At 43.6% G+C, this 21,401-nt stretch overlaps 1 protein-coding gene and 1 non-coding gene across 4 annotated transcripts in view; one reads left to right on the top strand and one right to left on the bottom strand.

The window, feature by feature from the left end:
- Positions 1 to 21,401, bottom strand: part of UTRN (utrophin) — a 521,915-nt gene that overhangs the window by 273,477 nt on the left and 227,037 nt on the right. For all 3 annotated transcript variants that reach the window (XM_061624044.1, XM_061624041.1, XM_061624043.1), the window contains exons 46-50: positions 20,326 to 20,475; positions 17,769 to 17,841; positions 16,819 to 17,033; positions 13,755 to 13,872; positions 3,877 to 4,082 (exon numbers count right to left, since the gene is read on the bottom strand). In XM_061624044.1, coding sequence (XP_061480028.1) covers positions 3,877 to 4,082; positions 13,755 to 13,872; positions 16,819 to 17,033; positions 17,769 to 17,841; positions 20,326 to 20,475 — 762 coding nt within the window. The remainder of the gene's footprint in view (positions 1 to 3,876; positions 4,083 to 13,754; positions 13,873 to 16,818; positions 17,034 to 17,768; positions 17,842 to 20,325; positions 20,476 to 21,401) is intronic.
- On the top strand, positions 13,980 to 14,098 carry LOC133384708 (5S ribosomal RNA). Its single transcript, XR_009762648.1, has one exon. It is a non-coding gene; the product is annotated as a 5S ribosomal RNA (ribosomal RNA).

Raw genomic sequence — 21,401 nt, 5'->3', positions numbered from 1 at the left:
AATCTGATGCATCAGGGGCTTTTGGATTTCCGGTAGTTTTGGGGTCTTCTTGGTGTAAAGGGTGTTGGCCACAGACCTGGATTCTAGAGGGGCTGATCAAGGATCTGACCTTTCTGGAATTTTTCCCGATACTGGTAGCAGTCTATTTGTGGGCTGAAAGGCTAAGGAACTCTACAGTCCATTTTTGGTGTGATAACATGGCTACAGTCCATGTTATCAATTCCTTTACATCCAGGAACACCAGGGTTATGGGCCTCATCTGGTCTTTTGTTCTCCAAGCCTACATTTTAATGTTCTTTTCCGGGCACGGCATGTTCCAGGCATTGACAATAGTCTTGCTAATGCTCTGTCACAGAACCACATGGAGTGTTTTTGTCAGCTGGCACTGCTGGCCAGGGCTCAGACAAAAGTTGTGCCCCCTGAGATTTGCCCCGAGAGCAGAGTCGGAGAGGGCCATAAGCCTATCCATTGCTCCCAGCATGCTCACCGGCTATCAGAGAGCAGGTAGGGTGATTCAGGAGTTCTGGGCCAGCAGGGGCTATGTGCCAGAGGGGCCTATTCCGGTGAGTCACCTGCTGGAATTCGTGGTGGATGGCAGGAAGAGGGGCCTGTCAGTCTGAGCACTTAAAAGTAAGCTGGCCGGACTTTCCTTTATGGCAAAAGCTGGTGGTTTTCAAGACCATTTGGGGGACTTTAGGGTCTGCCGCATGTTGGCTGGGTGGGCTAGAGAATACCCCGCTACCCCTGATCCCCACCGCACTTTATCTCCAGACCTTTTGATGGGTCTGGGGGGCAAGTGGACAAAGGTATGCTCATCGAGCTATGAGGTCCGGCTGTTCCAGGCAGTAGCCCTCACATTGTTTTTTGGAACATTTCAGATAGGAGAGGTCGTAGCTGGGTCCAAGCTAGATGCTTCCCAGTAGGCCCTCCTACTGTCAGATGTCAGCATGGAGGGGGGTTGTGTCTACATTAAATTGAGGAGGTCCAAGACTGATCAGAGGTGCAGGGGTCAGACTGTGATTTTATCCCCTTCCTCGGTACCGAACCTCTGCCCTGTGCAGGCTTTACAAATTTTTCTAAGGGCTAGGGGATTGGAAATAGGATATTTGTTTATTCATGAAGGGGGGGGTCTCCCCTCACAAAGTATAAGTTCTGGGCACTTACAAAATGGGTACTGCAAGGTCTAGGAGAGGACCCCTCGGGGTTTGGGACCCACTCTTTTAGGATTGGAGCTGCTTCTACGGCAGCAGGTCTTGCGTTTTCTCAGGCAAGGTTGCAGGCTGTTGGACAGTGGTCATCTGGGGCTTATAAGGGCTATATTCGCCCTTTTGGCAAGCCTGGAAATCCGGAAGCCTAACGAGTTGTAATTTGTTTTGGCAGGTTGCTGGACAAGGACAGAGCAGACATGCATCCTAATATGCAGCCCCAGCATGGTTTTCTGGGCAGGCCGTAGGGCCACGAAGTCACGCATGGGCTCACAGCTAGGCCTCAGTCAGTGGGCTACAGTGCAGTGACTTGGCCGGTGAGGGATGCGCTGGGATGGGCTCCTACCCGCATTGTTCCAGCAAGGTTTAGTGTGGGCAGTTCCGCAAGTTATGGTCATTCACCTGGGGGGGAATGACCTTGGTTTGCTGAAGGGCAAGGCCTTTAGTATACAGGCATATGAGGACATGCAGTTTATAAGGCAACTTTGGCCTTTGGTAAGTCTGCTTTTGTCAGACATTCTTCCATGCAGGAAATGGCGAGGTGTGAGGGACCCAAAGGAGATAGACCAGGCACTAAGGAAGGTCAACCGGCAGATTCGGTTGGCTCTTCTTAAGCATGGGGGTTGGCTATTCCTCACCCGCACATACATTCAGCATTCTAGGATTGAGCTTTATAGTGCAGATGGCGTTCACCTGACAGATGCAGGGAACGACATCTTCTTGGGAGACCTGCAGAGGGGTCTGCGAGAGGTGCTTCTTGGCAGTGAGGTAAAGGGGACTAAATAGAGATTTGTCCAACATTTGTGGTGGTAAGGTGCAGGAAGGGAAGTAGGTAAGGACAGCTAGGTGGCCCCCTTAAGCACCTTCGGTGGTGATTGGCAGTTCTGGACACCTGTCTGTCAGGGCTTTACAGCCCGAGGGCAGGATATGGCTGCTTCTGGGGCCAACTTACCTCATCCACCCGGAGTTGTATGGCCCTCGGAGGTGGTGACATGGGAAGGCCCCCCTACTCACCTACAGGGTGTGGCTGGGGTAAGGTGTAAGCAGATGGGCTTGCCCTTGCCCCAGAAGGGGCTGGTCACCCGAGAGCTGTATGGCAAGCAGCTTGCTTATAGACAGTTCCCGCACATAAGTTTCCCTCTGCAGGTCACTTTAAAGGAGTTTTGTTATAGTTTTAATAAAGCGACCCTTTGTTCAACCCTAACTGCTGTGTCTATGTCTGATTTTGCCCCTCGGCTGCAAATCTAGGGCACCAAACTGAAGACAGCACCAAGCTGGGCTCAGTGGCTGTATTTGCAGTTGCTCTGCAGTACTGTCTAAGTGAAGTAGGATGGCAAAAAGCAAGTGTCTGTAACTTTTTTTCAATGTTCTACGGGTTGTTTGGGTACTAATTACAAAAATAATCTTCCTTCAATTAGCTTTAAAGTATATTTGTTTTTCAATTTCCACTTTGATGTTATTTGTGCTAGGTAAAAATAAGTGGAACACAACTTTACTTTCAGGCAACGTTAGCACTTCAAATACTATAAACACTATAAGCACTACATAAATAATAATAAAATAAAGCTGTATGCTGTAATAGGTCAGCTGAATACCTTTTTATTTATCATTTTCTTTATTATTTTCTTTTATGATTTTAATCCAACTTTTCATCTCCAAAGCAGCTAACAATAATATATATTTTTACCGCAACATAACACTAGATTCACAAATCCTCTGATGTGTTTGATCTCTTCAACAACGTGCTGTAATACTAAAAAGTTATGGATTGTTCTGTTTTATTGGATTGTATGGTATTGATGCAGACTCCTTCCTCAGTTGAAATAGTTGAATAAAATGCTCTTCAGAACACACTATGATCCCGACAGTCATTCAAGTTCAATTGTAAAATGTTAACACCAAGTGATGTAACTTTTATTATATAAAAAAACTTCATGACTTCATTATTAGATATCAAGGGATTCTAATTAGTGAAAAGGATGTAGTGAAGCCCTCCTGGTCCCCTTGCAAATTGCAAGACATAACTTAACATTGCTTTGCCTAAAAATTCTCTGTTCACAGAAAATTAGCACATTGGGGAAGTTAGGCTAAAACTTACTTATATATTCTGTGGGTGGGAAGGGGAAGGGCCATAGCTCTGTAGTAACTTTGCATGAAAAAAGGTCCTAGGTTAAATGCTTGGTGTTCCAGGTAAGTCTGGGAAAGACCCCTGCCTGAAACCAAGAGAGCCACTTAGTATCAACAATAATGAGCTTTATGAACCATCGTCTAACTTGGTATAAGGCAGCTTCCTGTGTTCCTGTGTGTTGAGGAGCATTCAACTCTACATGCATTTTGAAGTTTTATTTCATAACAAAGGTTTCCAATTTTTCTGAACAGGTTTATCAGCCTTCATGGAAACTTTTGGGAGAAAGCAGGGTAGAAATTTAATAAATACAAATAATTTATTCTCTCATTTTCAACAGCAGACTCTGAAGTTAGCTTCAGCAACTCTTATTTTTCAAAAAGCATTCTAAATAGATTTGAAGAAAGCCTTTTTTTGGTCTAGCAAACCTAAAGCATAAATGATCAAACATTATTCTGAACATGTGAAATGAGACAGGAGCAAGGTTAAAATAAATTCATAAAATGACATTCTGAGAATTATATAAGAAAACACATTTGAACTCACTTTGTTATCAGAAATCTGTTTGGTAAGCTTCTCTTTAGGAGACTGTAGAAGGGCGTGCAGATGGATCTCATATTGTCCAATTAGTTTCTCCATTTCTTGCTTCTGGTCATCCCACTTCATGCTGTCAGAAAGCATGCATTTTAACTGCTGCTGACGCATTTCTACCCCATGCTGTGTACTATCCCACTGGTTCTTAACTTTCTCCACTGAAAAAGACAAAGCACGGACACATAACCAAGCACAAACATTTATAAATACTGCATTATCTTCAATCTTCCTGTTACTCAGAATAACCATCTAAAAATCACTGAAGCCAACCATGAATCTTGGACATGCTCTCACACACTTACCTATTCATCTTCACATAGAGAGCAGTACATTTCTATACATGCATTCCCTTTGCTAGACACATGCACTCTCTCATATGCACACACACATTATATTATAACATACAAAAAGCATAAATGTGTGGGCTTGAATGCCACTAGAAAAGACATTTGATCTTACTGTGAAACAGTCTTCTCTGTGCATGTCAAAGATGATCTCAGGTGGATAGCTAGCACCACCTAGTGGTTGAAGGCAGAAATAGCACTGTTCAATTTTGCAGGGACTTTCTGCTCTCTGTGATTAACTGTAGCAGTTCCTTGATGACAAGTCACATAGATGAGTAAATGACATAACCACAACTACAAGATTTTATGCAACCAACAGCACTCAGGCACCCTCTGCTATTGTGAAAAAACAGTTACCCAGGAAGGCAGCCCAGCACCCCTTAGGGAGTGGCCCTGAGATCATCTTTGACATGCACACAGAAGACCGTTTCACAGTAACATCAAAGGTCTCTTCTCCTGTGCATGGAAAAAATGATCTCAGGTGGGACGCACCAAAGCTAACCCATGTAGGGTGGGATATGGCTGGGCTGTAGGACTTTAGTTAACTGAGAGAACGTGCTGCAGCACTCTCCTCCCAAAGGTGACCTCTGCTGAGGCGTAGGTATTTATTTTGTAATGCTTCATAAACATGTTACTGGTAGCCCACATAGCTGCCCTGCAGATCTCCTGAAGAAAACGCGGGAAAACGTTGCTAAAGTGGTGGCTGTCCTGGTAGAAAGGACTAGTATTCTGGTCAGGTGAGCCAACCTCAGGGAAGCATATGCCAAGGTAATACAGGCTTTGATCCATCTAGCTAGCGTGGAGGTGGAAACCGTCTTCCCTAGTGAAGCTGGGTGAAAGGACACAAATAGGTTATCTGTTTGACAGAAATGTTTTGTCCTTGAAATACTTGTAGTGCCCTCCATACATCCAGTGAGTGCCAAGCCTTCTATGTGGGATGAACTGGGGAAGGACAGAAAGAAGGTAGTAGTACAAGCTCTTGCTGACAGTGAAAGGCAGAGAACACTTTAGGACAAAACAAAGGGACAGTATGGAGAACAACTCTGTCTTTGTGAAAAATACAGTAATGTTTATCTACAGATAACGCATTCAACTCAGACACTCTTCTGGCCGAAGTAATGGCCACGAGGAACACAACTTTAAAGGACAGTAAGTGAAGAGAGACTTTGCTGAGGGGCTCAAAGGTGGGGTTTTGGAGGGCTGTCAACTCTTTGTGTAGGTCCCAAGTTGGGTACCAGTGCTCTGTGGGTGGGCCAACAGAGTTGCTCCCCATAGAAAATGTTTAATAAAAGGATGAGAACCCATGGGATTCTCTGGGGATCTGGACAGAATTGCTGATAGAGCTGAGGCCTGCCGCTTCAAGGTAGGTCTGAGCCCTAGGGATAGGCCATCTTGCAGGAAGGGCAGGATCTCATTGATACTCTTCTTCCTGGGAAGCAGCATCCTTTTCTGTGCCCAGCCCGAGAAAGCTTTCCAGGTGCCCTCATATATCCGAATGGTGGGTGGTCATCTAGATGCTGTCATGGTCTCTAGCAGTGGGGGTGGAATGCCCTTCTTTAGCAGGTGTCACCTCTCAACTTCCATACATGAAGAGCCAGCCATCTCGGGTCTGGGTGGTCTAGCTGATCTTGCGACAACAGGTCCTTCCTGAGCGGAATCTCCTAGGGATATTCTACTGACAAGTCAAGGAGTTCTGGAAACCAGGGTCTCCTTGTACAGGAGGACTGTCGCCCTCTCTACCCGGGTCTTCTGGATCCCCAAGAATGATTGAGATTGAGGGGAAGGCATACAACTGTCCTAGAGGCTATGGTGACATTAGAGCATTTATCCCTTCTGCCACCAGATTGATGTATCTAGCGAAGAATCGTTTGACCTGACATTCGAGATGCGTGGCAAACAGACCCACCTTGATTCTACTGAAGTGGTCTACATCTCCTGAAAGATCGTCGGGTGGAGCTTCCATTCTCCTTGATGGATTTGCTCCCAACTCAGCCAGTCTGCTTGCCTGTTGTCCTCCCCTCTCAAGTATTCTGCCAGGAGCGAGTCCAGATATGCCTCCACTGAAGTGAAGCTTCTCGCTGGAGCTGGAGGGAGTGTGTGCCTCCCCGATGGTTCAAATGGGCTTTGGCTGTGACATTGTCTGTTCTGACTAGCACTGCCCCCAACCATCTTGATTCCGCGAAGTGCCTCAAAGCCAGACAACTTGTGCGAAGCTCCAGAAGATTGATGGGAAGTAAGGACTCCTGTGCTGACCAGGTGCCTTGCATCATCTGACCATCACATATGGCCCCCCAGCCTGTGAGGCTGGCATCCAAGGTGATTAGAGTCCGTGGTGAGTCTCAGAACAGAATTGTAGATTGTAGATTGGGTCCATGTATCCACCATAGGAGGGATTGGTGAACCTGTGCTGATAGTTTCAGTCATCTGTGTTGCCTGGCAGCTATATTGCTTTGAAATGGAAGTAGCGCCCACTGAAGGGGTTGAAAGTGGTGATGTGCCCAGGGAGTTGTTTGGAAGGTTGAAACCATCAAGTCTAGCACTGCTGCCAATTGCATGAGGTCCACTGATGTGCCAATGCTATCACTCCTTACTGCGGCCCCGAGATGGGTGATGAAGTGAAATACGAGTCAACTGGCTTTTGGCATTATTGATTAGAAAGCCGTGGTCTTTTAGACAGGCTAGAGTGACATGTAGGTCTTCCCAAGACTTGTGTAGTGACAGGGAGCGGATCAAGAAGTCATCCAAGTATGGGTATACATGAACCCCCTGAGTTCTGAGGTATGCCACCAGGGTAACCATGATCTTTGTGAATACCCTGGGGGTAGACAACAGTCCAAAGGGCACTGCTCTGTATTGGAAGTGGTCTTCCCCTACCACGAACCTGAGATAGCGCCTGTGTGGTTGGAATATAGGTACATGTAGGTACACTTCTTTTAAGTCAACTGAGGTTAGGAAGTCCCCCTGTCTCATGGATTCTTTGATCGCTATCAAGGTATCCATTTGAAACTTGCAGTAAATTACATATTTGTTCAGGCCCTTTAGATCAAATACTGCTCTGAACGTACCATCTTTCTTCACAACTGTAAAGAAGAGAGAGTAGTTTCCCAAAAATCTCTCCCCTGGAGGGACAGGTTCTATAACAGCAATTTGTAGTAGGTGGGAAATTGCCTGATGAATCCTTGCCTTTTTTGATTGATGTTTTTTGATGTTGAAATGGGGGATGGTACAAATCTCGGTGGAGGTGGCATTGTGAACTCCAGCAGAAGTCCGTGCCATAGGGTTTGTAAGACCCAACGGTCTGTTGATAATTGCATCCTCTGATGAGCAAAGCGCTGCAAGACCTCTCTCCAGGGTGGTGCTGGCATCAGAATTGGTGTTTACTGCCTCATGGTTGGACCTCAAAGCTAGCCTTGTTGGAGAAGTGTTGCTGGCCCTTGACTTGGCTGCGCTGTCTATTCCAGAAGGGGTGGGTGGGCCAACCATCCTTTGCTCTTCCTGATTGTCTGTCTCCCCAAAAGGACTAGGCTGCAAGGTAGGGATGGAAGGATCTCCAAAAGGATCTTCTATTCTCTCTCTTCCTAGCAGAAGGCATTGACTTCTTCTCTTTTGACTCTAGGACTCCTGCCAAGGCAGCGTGCCCAAACAACTTACCCTCTACATAGGGTTCCAAGGCTAAATACTGGGAGAAAGGGCGGGATATAAATCAAATAATAAATAAATAAATAAATAAATAAATAATAAGACCGGGCCGTAGGGTCCGCCTCCCAGTGGTGCAGCCAAAGGGTCTTTCTAGTATAGATACGAGCTGTCAGAGACCTAGCCGAAAATTGCATGGCATCTATGGACACATCTGCTATGAAGGTCTTCACCCAGGCAACCTTCAGCAATGATTTTCAGACTCTCACTGGGTCCTGTTGCCGGCCATCAAGCAAGTCTTCCAACCAGAGGAGGGACACTCGTGAGAATACTGAAGAAGCCAACACTGCACAGATTGATGAGGCACTGTCCTCATAGATTCTTCTGAGACTCTGATCCATCTTGCGTTCTGTAGTGTCTTTCAGATGAGCATCCTAGTCTTTAGGGTTCAAGAATGGATTTAGAAAATTTACTGTGGGGGCATCTACCAGAGGAACTTTGAGTTGGTCCATTGGCAGTTGTTCCAGCATATAATATTTATTAGCAGCAGGAATAGACTTTTTAAATTGCAAGGTAATGTCAAACTCTGATTTGATCACCATAGGCAGTAGGGACGGAAGCTTAAGTAGTCTTGATTTGGGTTCCAGATCCAGACACACCATTGATACTCTAGAGTCTGTGGGGGCTGGAGAATCTTCCAGAAAATTTAAACTCAGTGCTTGCCTTGCACAACAGTGGGAGGAAATAAGCCTCTTGAAAAACCCAGTTGCTAGAGATTTCCTCGGATTCAGAGTCCCCACTCCACTCCTCTTTGTCCAGGATAATTAACTGATTGTCTTGGTCTGTGTTCTGATCTTCAGATGAAGGAGGGTGTCTACCCTGGGCTGTAGCATGTGGATCCGGTGGTACACCTCTAGGGAGTGGTTGCGGATGAGCGAGATGAGCAGCTGCGGCTGTTGTGCTCTTGTCGCCAGTTGGGATGATGTTCCTGCTGCAGGTGTGCCCAGTTGAGGATGCTGTGGGGGGGGCAGATGCAGAGTAAGACAGGTCTCTAGACAGGTCCACCAACAAGGATTCCCTCAGTTGTTCTTTTAATTGTTGGAGCATCTGTGCTGAGAACTGAAATTGCAGTGGTTGCCCATAACCACCAGTATGCTGGTAGTGAGTAACTTCCCCCATCCCGTCAGGATGGATGAATCGATGAAGACGCTTGAAACACTGAGAAGGCTTCAGTTGAAGAAATGGCAGAAAAAATATAGTTTAAAGACATGGGTTGTCTTCCTTCCTCTTCAGATAGAGTCTCCTGGTCTCCTAGAGATCTATGGGCTGTGCTGTGGGTGTCCTCCCATGTGCCCTCCCATTGCTCACCCTTATCTTGTGAAGCCACCCTGCCCCCTAAGGTAAGTGCCTGCTGGTGGAGGGACAGGCTATCATTGCCTGCTCTGAGGAAGAAAGTGCCATGACTGCCGCTGCCTCCTGGCCCACAGGGGGAGGGGTGTTAATGTTGCTGACACTGTGTCAGACCCCGGTGGTGTTGGCGGGAGCAGCCTAGGTTTCTTCATGGAGACTGCCAATTTACCAGTTGCCTTCCTCATAGGAGCAGCTGGTGTAGCAGGGCTTATGGGGATGAGCAGAAAAGAAAATGGTGGCTGGCCCTGAGGAGGGCTTTGTTGGTTGCCAGGTGTGTTGGCGGCCCACAGGAATGGGACAGGTGGCACTGGTATGAGAAGGCCACAATGAGAGTTGTTGCTGCTATTCGGAGGCCGCCAGGGCTTTGACTGAGGGTGGTATGTGTAGCGGGGATGAAGTGAAAAGCCACTAAGTCTGAGGCCGCTGGGGCTTCAATTGAGACCCTTGTACTGCAACCGCTAATCTAAGGGCTGCCGGGTTAAATTGAGGCTGCCACGTCTAGCGGGGCTCAGGCAAAAGAGCCGTTGAGACTGCAGGCAACACAGCACTGAAGCCGCTAGTGCTGAGGCTATCTGGCTTTGGATGCTTCCACTGCACCTGGGAAGTCAGAAGCGGTAGGCTGCTAGGTCCAGGGTGTGGGGGGGGATGGGGGGTAATTCTTTTTTTTCTTAAATAGTAAAGAGGGAAGGAAAGAATTCTGCACCCACAAGAGAAAACCACAAAAAAAAGCAAACAGGAAGGGAACAACACACAATCAAATACAGGCCTGAACTAAAGCAGAGCAGAGAGCAGAGTCAACCGCCTTTGGTGAAAGGAACCACTACAATCAGTGATGGAGAGCAGGAAGTCCCTGCAAAATTGAACAGTGCTCTTTCTGCCTTCAATCACTAGATGGAGCTAGCTACCCACCTGAAATCATCTTTCCATGCACAGAAGTTCCTCCTCCAGGCCCAAGTTGATCCAAATGTCTAAAGAGGCGATAGAACTATCACCCAACACATTGTTCCATGTTGTGAGTGCCTACCATATCTGAAGCCTGATTGGCAAATACTCTCAACACAGCCTTCTCTGTAGTGGCCCCTAGAGCATGGAATGCCCTCCCCTGTGAGATAAGGTCAGTGCCCTCTTGTGATGTTCCTGCTTATATTGTAAATATGGTAAGTGCTGTTTATATAGAAGACATATGGTAAGTGGAGTGAAAGAGGAGGGGGGAGTACATGAGCAGTAGAATGCTGGATGATTGGCTGGGCGTTTGAATGGTTGGGAGTATAAATGGAAATATGACAGTTGAATCTGGGTGGTGTTTGAGAGGTTGGAGATTTGAGGTTTGGTGGTGTTCAGAGTGAGTCGGAGTTCTGAGGCAATTAGTAAGAAGTCAAGTACCTAACAGAATACAGATGAAACCATACGCTTGTGAAACATTCCTTCAGTAATCTTGTTATTTCTAATTCTTAATAAATACTTTCTTGGTTAAACATAAGCCTGAGTCCTTCAGCTGGGAACACATACCAGGGGGAATAGCAAAGTAACCAAGGCTGAACAGTTGTATCGAATGGTGGCAGCGGCGGATCGGAGGAAAGTGTATCCAGTCCCACAGAGAAACCCAGGGCTGTATGCTTCAGAGACAAGAGGCTGCAGGGGGGGGTTGTGAATTACCTATACCCATAGACACAAGGTATCGAGATAGCCTGGCAGAGACTGAGGCACAGTCTAAAGGCTATAAGAGATACAGAGTGTGGGATAGTGAGGCCTAGCAGGGGGATTTGTTGAAATCTGTGCTAGAGCTGTAAAGGGTAAGAAGAAAACCTGACGTCCCTGTCTGCTGGTAGCCACAAGTGAGAGCTTCACAGGTGGTGTCGGGGGGAGGACATCACACCTCTCTTCCTATTTTTAGACAGATGTTGAAGACCCATCTTTTTATACAAAGCATTTGGCTAAATTTGAATAGGTAAGCACCATCTCTGCTATGTTTTCGGCGCCTTTTGAAGACTTTCCTCTTTCAACAAGCCTTTTAAGTTGAGACCTATTGTCAGCTCTACATTGCATCAGCAGTGTCAGGGGGGGCTGGAAATTCCTGGGTCTCTGGCAGGGAAGGAAAGTCCTTAGCCAGCAGTCGGGTTGTAAATCTGCCAGGCCTATCCAAAGCGTACTTGCCGAGTCAGAAGTCCAGAAGCGAGGTCAGTGGAGGTCCGGGATCAATTGCCAAGGAGGTCAGTCAAAGAGATGCTGCAGGGAAACTAGGTCTACACAAAGCCACGCCTAACGTTGCAGTCAGCAACAAGCTGCAGCCAAGGTGTGCCTTATAAAGAGCAGGATGGACAGCAGGTGTGAGCCCTCAGAGTTTGGGCCTTAAGGAGACAGGCCTGCCTCTCTTCTGCCTGACCTTCTGCTGTCTACGTTCTGCAGGTGAGGGGGGAGTATCCTGTTCACTGTCTGTGTCTGGCTGCAGGGCCTCTGCTGTCCCTGGGGTGCTCTGCAGCTGAGGGGCAGAAGGAGCTGGATTCTCAGGAGGCTCCTCCGTGTCTCCTGCTGCTCCTGGGTCTGCTGCTGTTACTCCTGAGTCGTCCTCATCTGAGGAGTCCTCTGACGGGGCCATGACACCTATCCCAGTCTGTGTGTGTTAGAATTGCTTGTTAATATTTTTTTAATAATGTTTTTAACCCTTTTTTAAAGATGTTTTTAAAGCTTTTAAAAAATATATTGTTAACGTTTGTTTTAATGCATTTTAAGGTGTTGTTAATGGTGTTTTAAAGTGTTTTTAGCACTTCTGTTTGCTGCCCTGGGCTCCTGCTGGGAGGAAGGGCGGGATATAAATCAAATAATAATAATAATAATAATAATAATAATAATAATAATAAATTTCCACCCGTGTTTTGATGTTTTTAAGGAATTTATGGATTTTTTAAGTATGGTTTCTCTGTGTGTTTTTGTATTTTTAAATTTCTGTACTATTTTTACGTATGCTTTGCAATTTTAAATCTTTGTAATCTGGGTCAGGACCAGCATTCTGGGTGAGAGGCAGACAACAACAACAACTATTATCATCATCATCATCTCTGCACAAAGAAGGGTATAATCATTCACACGTGTACATTGTCTATGTATATACAGTCAGTACTGTTTTTGTGGGCCAAAAATCTAACACATAGAAATAGTTCCATTTCTATTTTGGAAAAAAACCTGCAGCTATAACTGCATGGTTACCATATAATAAAGCCTTTCTTTTCATGACAAGGAGTTGAAAAGGGAATCTCTATAATGAGCCATTACAGTCATAGTAAATAGATGGAGATCTATATTGGTGTCAGTCTGTCTACTCAGGATTACACCAGGCATCTGATGGAGTGGACCCTATGCTACAAATGCTCATGACATAATAAATGTGTTAGCATTTTAAAGTGCAACAAGACTCAGTTTTTGCTGCAACACACTAGTACTCTGGAAAATGTTGCAAAAAAATCTAAACATAAAATTAGTTTAAAAAAAACCCATGAAGATTTTGGATCACAGCACCCAAGGTTTACTTTGTCTCTAACAAGAGAGTTCAACCAGTAAATCTATATTCTTGAATGTAGCAATGGAGTCTAAAAAGCTGGTAGTTGTCAGACACAGTATTGATAAAATACTTTTTGCTATTGCGCCCACATTGCTCTACCTATGAACTTCCAGATTCTACCCTGGCTCCTTCCCCTGACCCGTAAGAATCCAAGACTTGCCAGATGCTACCAGTCTCCATGCAAGCCAACACATGCTCTGCTTCCTGAATCCATTCAGTAGCCATTATTCTGTTAATCAAAACTGGCTGCCCTACCTCTACCATATCCATTATACCAGCCTTTTCCAACCTTTGGGTTCCCAGATGTTGCTGGACTGCAATTCCCATCAGCCCCAGCCAACATGGTCAATGGTCAGGAATGATGGGTACAGTAGGGCCCCACACATACGGCAGGTTAGGTTCCAGACCCCCGTCGGAAAGCAAATCAGCTGCAGCGCAGGGTCTGGAACCTAATCCGCTGATCGCACCAGAGGAGGAGAAGATCAGATCTTCCCCTACTCGGGCGCAATCAGCTCGAGCGGGAGTCTGATCACACCAGAAGAGAAGATCAGCTGTAGCACACTACAGCTGATCTTCCCCTCCTCCGGCGTGATCAGCTCAAGCGGGGGAGTCTGATCGTGCCGGAAGAGAAGATCAACTGTAGGACGCTACAGCTGATCTTCCCCTCCTCCAGCGTGATCAGATGGAGTGTGGGGAGCTCCAGCCTCCCCTCCAGCTGATTGCCCCACTGGTGCTGTATTAGCGGAACGCCGAAAAGCAGGGCACTGAGAAGCGAGGCCCTACTGTACTGTAGTCCAGCAACATCTGGGAACCCAAAGGTTGGGAAAGACTGCATTATATTTTAGTGTCCATGTCCCCCACACATCTCTCCAACAGAAACATACATTTTTCTGTGATTGCTGTTCTAACATCAGAACTTGATGTTTTGTTTTTCAGATTCTGAGCCAAGGTAAAAACGAAATCCAGCTGGGGAAGTCGATGTTCTAAATCTTCTTTTGTTATCTGTTAAGAGTCAGGATTAAAATGTGTTACTATCTGAGATTTTAAAAACAAAACAAAAAAAACCAAGAATATGAATGTTATATTACAGAAGGTTATCAAGCTAACGAGCCTACAGCCATACTACCCTGAACAAGCCTGATCTTGTCTGATCTCAGAAGCTAAGCAGGGTCAGGCCTGGTTAGTACTTGGATGGGAGACTTCCTAGGAATACCTGGTGCTGTAGGCTTAGAGGAAGGCAATGGTAAACCACCTCTAAATACCTCTTACCATGAAAGCCCTATGAATATATCCAAAAGATTCATAGGGTCACCATAAGTTGTAATCGACTTGAAGGCATACAACAACAATCAAGCTAATAATTGCTTAACATGTTATAAAAGAAGAAATGTTCCTATTCTGAACATACTGGAGTGGCCAACATATTAAAATAAAGTATCTTTACAGGAATGAGACATGAGTGGATGTGGAAATAAAGCTGGTGAAAACCATACTGCTGCACAGGGCTAAAGTCTGTAAATGTTCATGCTTTCTGTGCCTTTCCTTAGGATATCAGGACATTACCTACATTTCTCTGCCCCAAGGATGGTCTTCTCTTTTTTTCCCTTTTTTGTAATATTTTATTTTGGTCCTTAGGACTTTGCACACTATATGTTCAGTACTGTTTTCGCAAAAAAAACCACAACCCCAGGTATACCTGTATTGCCATATTATAAGCCCCTTTTTCTCATAGCAATCTCCATAATGAGCCATTACAGTCATAAGAAGTTGTTGTGTGTCGAAAAATAGGCAGCTTAAAGCTCCTCAGAGATCAAGCCCATGAAACTGTGTTACATCTATTAGTATAGCAAAGTACTTGGCAATTAATTTGACCATTGCTATGCAGGTTATGAGAGCCAGTGTGGCATAGTGGTTACAGTGTTGCTATGACCTGGGACGGAGGACCAGGGTTCAAATCCCGAGACAGCCATGAAGCTCACTGGGTGACCATGGGCCAGTCACTGCCTCTCAACCTGAGAGGAAGGCAATGGTAAACCACTTACCATGAAAACCCTATTCATAGGGTCACCATAAGTCAGGATCACCTTGAAGGTAGTCCATTTCATTTCATGAAGGTTATGTTTAAAAAATAAATACAGCTAGCCCGAAGTTGTTAGTTGCTGATTGCCTTCACTTTCTAATGTTGTCCACTGTTGTCCACGCACTGGTAACCTCCAGGCTGGATTACTGTAATGCGCTCTATGTGGGGCTGGCCTTGAGGTTGGTCCAAAAGCTGCAGCTGGTGCAAAATGCGGCAGCGAGACTGCTCATTGGGGCAGGGTATCACCAACATGTCACCCCGCTGCTGAAAGAATTGCACTGGCTGCCCATTTGCTACCGGGTCAAGTTCAAGGTTTTAGTTTTGGTGTACAAAGCCCTATACAGCTCAGGACCAGGTTACCTGAAAGACATTCTAACCCCTTATATACCCAGTCGATCACTGCACTCTGCAGGTGAGGGCCTCCTGCAGATATATCAGGAGGTTCATTCTGCACAATATAGGAAATGGACCTTTAATGTGGCAGCACCTACCCTATGGAATTCCCTCCCTTTGAATATTAGGCAGGAGCCATCTCTGCTATCTTTTCGGCGCCTTTTGAAGACTTTCCTCTTTCAACAAGCCTTTTAGGTTGAGACCTATCCCAGTCTGCGTCTGTGTTAGAATTGCTTAATGTTTTTTAATAATGTTTTAACCCCTTTTAAGTTGTTTTTTTAAATGTTTTTAATGCTGTTTTGTTTTTAATGTATTTTAAGATCTGTTTTTATGATGTTTTAAAGTGTTTTTAGTGCTTTGTTTGCCACCCTGGGCTCCTGCTGGGAGGAAGAGCGGGATACAAATTAAATAATAAATAAATAAATAAATAATGTTGCTAATACCAGAAGCAAGGAAAACATCAACATAACTATGTGTAACCATTTCCCTGTTAACTTGAGCCAGCCCAATTTTAAATGCCAATGTAGATACTCACATCTCTCTTTAAACTCAATCACAGACTGCCTAGGGCTGGATTGCAATGATTAACCATTATTGAGCAAGGCAATTAACCTACATTAATTGAATTTCATTATTTTAGGTTGAATGTACTACAACTATTTGTAGATAATGATCATGTTTCAGGGAAGGTGAACTTGTTCTGGTAACCTGCATTGTATGTCATATTCTAGACACAACAGGACACCAGACACATATAAATGAGCACTCAGGAGTCATGTATCACTGTTAGCTTTAAAAGAGTAAGGCCTTGAGACACAGAAAGGCATTATACTATAGGGCTTAACTATCAAATAAAGAATAAATTCAGAAGCAAGGTGTTTAAAAATGGTTGCTCGCAAATGGGAGCACCCCTTATCAATGGCCAGGACTAGGGCAAACTCAGCCTTCTTTGTCCTGTTCATTGAATAAGAATGAGCTCATCCTGATCCTGCAAGGCATGTCCACCACCTTCCCCCGCTCAAAAAATCCCCAGCAACCTACTTGGGGCAGAAGAAAAGGCCAAGGCAGCAGTGATTCAGTGCTCCCAGACCTCAGCCAGTAGCAATGGAGACAGTTCAGTTGGAATTGTACATAAATAATCCTCTTCCTGCTGGGAAATGGAATGGGTTCCAGAATTTTCAGTGGAAAGAGTGCTCAGATTCTACTGAGCTGTCTTTCTCTTGCCCCAAGTTAAGTATCAAAGGGGTTGTAAGGAGCAGGGAAATGCTCACAAATGCTCAAACCCTTTCAGGATGAGCAGAGAGATTCTCCATCCCTAACACAGATTTCTCTTCAAATTCAGCCTAGTTTTCTTTTCAGTCAATCATTATTATACTAACTACAGGAGAATTCCCTCTTTTTCTACCAAAAATAAACTATGGACATTCACAACGTATCTTCAGGATTTCAAAACAACACTTCATGGTACTACATACTTTCATGCGTGCAATTGTTCGATTGATTTCTTCAGCACTTCCCACAGTAACTATGTTGGACTTGAGCATCTGGGCAATCAATGCCAACCAGTCAGCCAGTTCTGTTGTAGTTTTATCCAAATCAGCAGGTGCAGAGATTTCCAAAGCCTGCTGAGTTTGAGCAACACTTTCAGGGGCAGAAGACACTAGCACCATCTTTTGAAGAACAGGGTAACCTAAATAATACAACATAATTAACTTGATATTTCAAATTGCACTTCGTAAGTACTAGAATTTATTTGCAGTTGGAAGAGCAAGGAAGAAAATGCCAATTCTTGCCATTTTAAAAATATCCTCTGTGTCTTTCTCCATCCTAATAAGTAAAAGTTGTACTTCAGTTCCAAAACTCTCAAAATAAACACTTCCAGTTGTCCAGATATCCAGGAACTTGTCATTTGACCTACTGCCCTCCAGGTCCAGAATGGTATGAAAAGACTGCCATCATCATAAACTGTTGATGACATGTTCATCACTGACATGCCTAGTGAGGTGTGAGAAATTCACTCTCTGATCCCGATATGCAGGCAGTTTAGGATCCTGCAGCTGATCCTTGTTAACTATCTGATTAAGTTCTAGGAAGGAACAAATTCAAGAATACATCGGCAGTCTAAGTCTAAGCTTCTATAGGCAGTCTAAGCCGCTGAGTCAGAAACAAGCATTAGCTGTAGATCATCTGAATCATACTCATAGAATAATACATCAATTCAGACCTTCAAAAGGTGATAGAAATTAATCTTTGCTCATTTTGAAGTCTGCAAAGATATTTTCTTTTGTTAATAAAATGTATCAGAAGCCCATTTAGACAGAAACAGCATTTTAAGCATTCAACCCCTTAAAGATGAAAGAAATAAAATGATAAAAATATCCAACAACATCCCCTCCAAGGAACACATTTTCTTCCCAGAGCTCACCAGATGGCACAAGATGGAGCTGATGAATGTGTGTCTCCAGTTCTCTCACTCTGTTGGGTAATTCTCTCAACACCTAATATGGGAAGAAACTCTTATATTAACAAAACCTTTTCATGTCAAGAACTGAGGATTAGCATTGTCAGTATTATACAGCTGAAGCATTATCAGGGTGAGCACAAAATCCATTAACCCCAAGACCAAAGAGTTTAGAAATAAAGGGATTCACATTTAGCCCCTACAAGGTCCTGGTATTCACTTGCATGGGTAGAAGCTGCAAGAATCATCAGCTCAACAGAAATCATTTTAAAAGGTAGCTGGATGATAATAGTACAGAGAAAAGAAAAGAGCACCGGTTACATGGTTTTGGATACGATGTAGTTGTTCTCCCTATCTGTTTTTTATAAAGATAAACAAACCTTGGATTCAGAACAACCAAGAACTAGGGGAGCAGGTTTGCAGAAGCCATACAAAGCCAGCTATTGTTCACTCTTTTAACAATATGTTTATTTTCCACTTATTTAAAATATTTAATTTTATACCACAATTCTATTTATGCTTCAACATAAAACAACAGTAAAACACAGTATAATAAAAAAATAGTATAACAGCAGAATGCACTGTTAACCAAGAGATTTCTAGTTCAAATCTCACCTCAGCTATAAATCTCACTCCATTGTCTTAGGTAACCCACTACAGCCTCAGACCCACCTTCTCTATTTGCAATATAAGGATCATAAGAGACTGTCCATATATACATATACATATATACTGACCTAATATACGTGAAAATTATTTCAAATTTAGGGAAAATTCAATATTAACAGTAATAATTACTACTATGAGGTATACAGTGTAGATGATTGCTTATGAAAGAATGTGCATGCATGTTTCGAATGTACTCAGTTTGATACATGCTTGAATGTTGATTGGACAAAGCAATAAAAAACCTGATATACCACCCCTTTGTTCTCAAGTGCCCAAACGATTATAAAGCCTGAGGACTAGGCAGACTTCAGATTTGATGGATCTACTCGGGGGGGGAAGGTATTACCACCCCAAGATCTACCAACCAGAGCCAACTGCTAAAGACATAAAACTAATGAAGACAGTACCACTGAGTATATTCTGAGCATAAGAATAGGTTTTCAGTACTAAGACAGAACTGGGCCCATAGTTCTTTTAGGCAAGATTCCACTCTTGGTTAGTTTCCTTCATTTCAGCAGCCTAAATTAGGGGGAAAAGTAGTAGTGTAGATATTGTTGAACAACTTAGGTCCAAACCCTTGCCAATCTACAGCAAATGACCTAGAGAGCTACTAGTTTATCCTGAACTACCTTCTGCCCACTCTTGTTCTAGAATTCACTACAACGTCTAGTCAGAGCCTGGAAAAGTTACTTTTTTGAACTACAACTCCCATCAGCCCCAGCCAGCATGGCCACTAGATTGGGCTGATGGGAGTTGTAGTTCAAAAAAGTAACTTTTCCAAGCTCTGCGTCTAGTATTAAACACCAACAAACATCATCCAATTTCATCATAATGATTTTCAGGGGAAGCAATTCCCAAAATGAACAGGAAGTCAAAAAAGATGATTTTCAGAAAAGTAATTTCTTTTTACAATAGTTGACCTTTCTTTTTACTGTATTTTAATGGTTTTTACTTTATGGTTTTTTATTTCTTGCAAACTGATTTGAAAGAATTGGGTATGTTTAGCCTTGAAAAATGAAGACTAAAGGAAGAAATGATAGCACTCTTCACATACTTGAAAGATTGTCACACAAAGGAGGATCAGGATCCCTTCTCAACCATCCCAGAGTGCAGAACATGGAATAATGGGCTCAAGGTGCAGGAAGGCAGATTTAGCTGAACATCAGGAAAAACTTCCTAACTGTTAGAGAGGTATGACAATGGCATCAATTACCTAGGGAGGTGGTGGGCTCTCCAACCCTGGAGGCATTCAACAGGCAGCTGGATAGGCACCTGTCAGGTATGCTTTAACTTGGATTCATGCATTGAGCAGGGGGTTGGACTCGATGGCCTTATAGGCCCCTTCCAACTCTACTATACTATGATTCTTGATGAACCATTAATTGTGGTTTACCATGACATGTGAACGCTGTCTAGGAACACAGAACACTATTTTTATACTAACTGGTCAAATTGTGTCCCCTCTTCCCACAAGAATATTTTATTTATTTTTATTTTAAACATTTCTATTCACCCCTACTACCCCACAATGGGGCACTCAGAGTGGCTTACAATAAAATTATATGGAATAAAAACACAAGACAAAACAGTAAGTTAAAATACATAAAGTACAATTATTTAAAACACAAAACACAATAAGCATATATATACAAACAAACTGAGAAATCTACATGTATATATATGAGTACAAATATGGGGAGATAAGAGTAAAAACCACAAGATAAAAATTAAAAAAGAGAAAATTAAAAATTAAAAACACAGAGACAGTGTCAGACAGAATAATCACATGTACCTTATGAGAACGTAATGAAAAAACATTGATACTCGCTGATTTTAAAATTAAAATCCATACCTTCTTCCACTTAATATTCAGTGTCCTCAGTCTATGAGAAATATTCTCTCTCTCTTGAGGCCCAACACTCTTATTTGAAACCACCATAGGTTCATTTCTGTTTAGCCATTTAAGTTTCTCTCCTTGAATGTCCATTTCCTCAATCAAACTCTATGGGGTTAAGAAAGCACTTTTAGTCAGATAAGCAGATGATTTTCATAATTATGTTCAGAGCCATATGAGAGTATAGAAGAGTCAGAAGGCGGAACTGACCACAGAATTCAGCTAAGAATCTATTTTGTTTAAAAAAGGAAGCTTCCAGGCCTCATGGTTGCAAAAATAAATAATTGGATGACAGCTGTTGCCAACAGAGAAGCAACAAAAGTCGCTAAGGGTTGGACTTCATGCACCTCTCCACGAGTAGCAAAATTAGCCAAAAATGTTTTTGTTTTTGTTTTTAAAAAAGCATAACGAATTATGCAACATGAGAGCATCAGTGAAAATTTGTGAAGGCATGAGGCCATTACTTTGCTGAAGCCAAGAAGGTCTGGGTCTTGGAGAGTTCCTGAATGGATGACTTCCTGGGAACCATGTGTATACTACTGTGGGTTCCATGATGGAAGAATGGCAGGATATAAATATATTAAAAAAGAATAAAATTGTATCACTTTGGGGAGAACTTGAGTCACACACAGGTCTGTGTGTGTCCTGCCAATTCCCTAGATTATTTGACAGGTTCTAGATACAAGTTATTTACTGACTTCAGGAACATTAAAGAAAAGTTTTCCCATCAGTATTTAAATTAAAGCTAACATGGTCGCTTTCCTTTCATAGGTGACAGGAGAAATTAGTTGCACACAGAGTTTGCTGGATTGGGATTACAGGTCCAGTGCATAGCTATGTGTTCTTGAAGGCCCAAATCAATGTGCTAGATTTTGCCAATATTTGCATGCAAGGAGCCTGAATTGCCCTTTCTGATTCAACAGAGGCTTCCACTGGCAGAAAGAGAACTGATTTCCACTGGTGTCTCCTTTCCTTTTCAGCCTCCACACTGTTCCAGAGGACTCCCCAACCCAGCAGAGCAGATTTTCAGGGAA

This window comes from Rhineura floridana, chromosome 4 (genome assembly GCF_030035675.1).
Source record: "Rhineura floridana isolate rRhiFlo1 chromosome 4, rRhiFlo1.hap2, whole genome shotgun sequence".
Taxonomy (NCBI): Eukaryota; Metazoa; Chordata; class Lepidosauria; order Squamata; family Rhineuridae; genus Rhineura; species Rhineura floridana.
The sequence above is the reverse complement of the archived record's forward strand: the minus strand, read 5'-3'. Positions and strand labels throughout refer to the sequence as shown.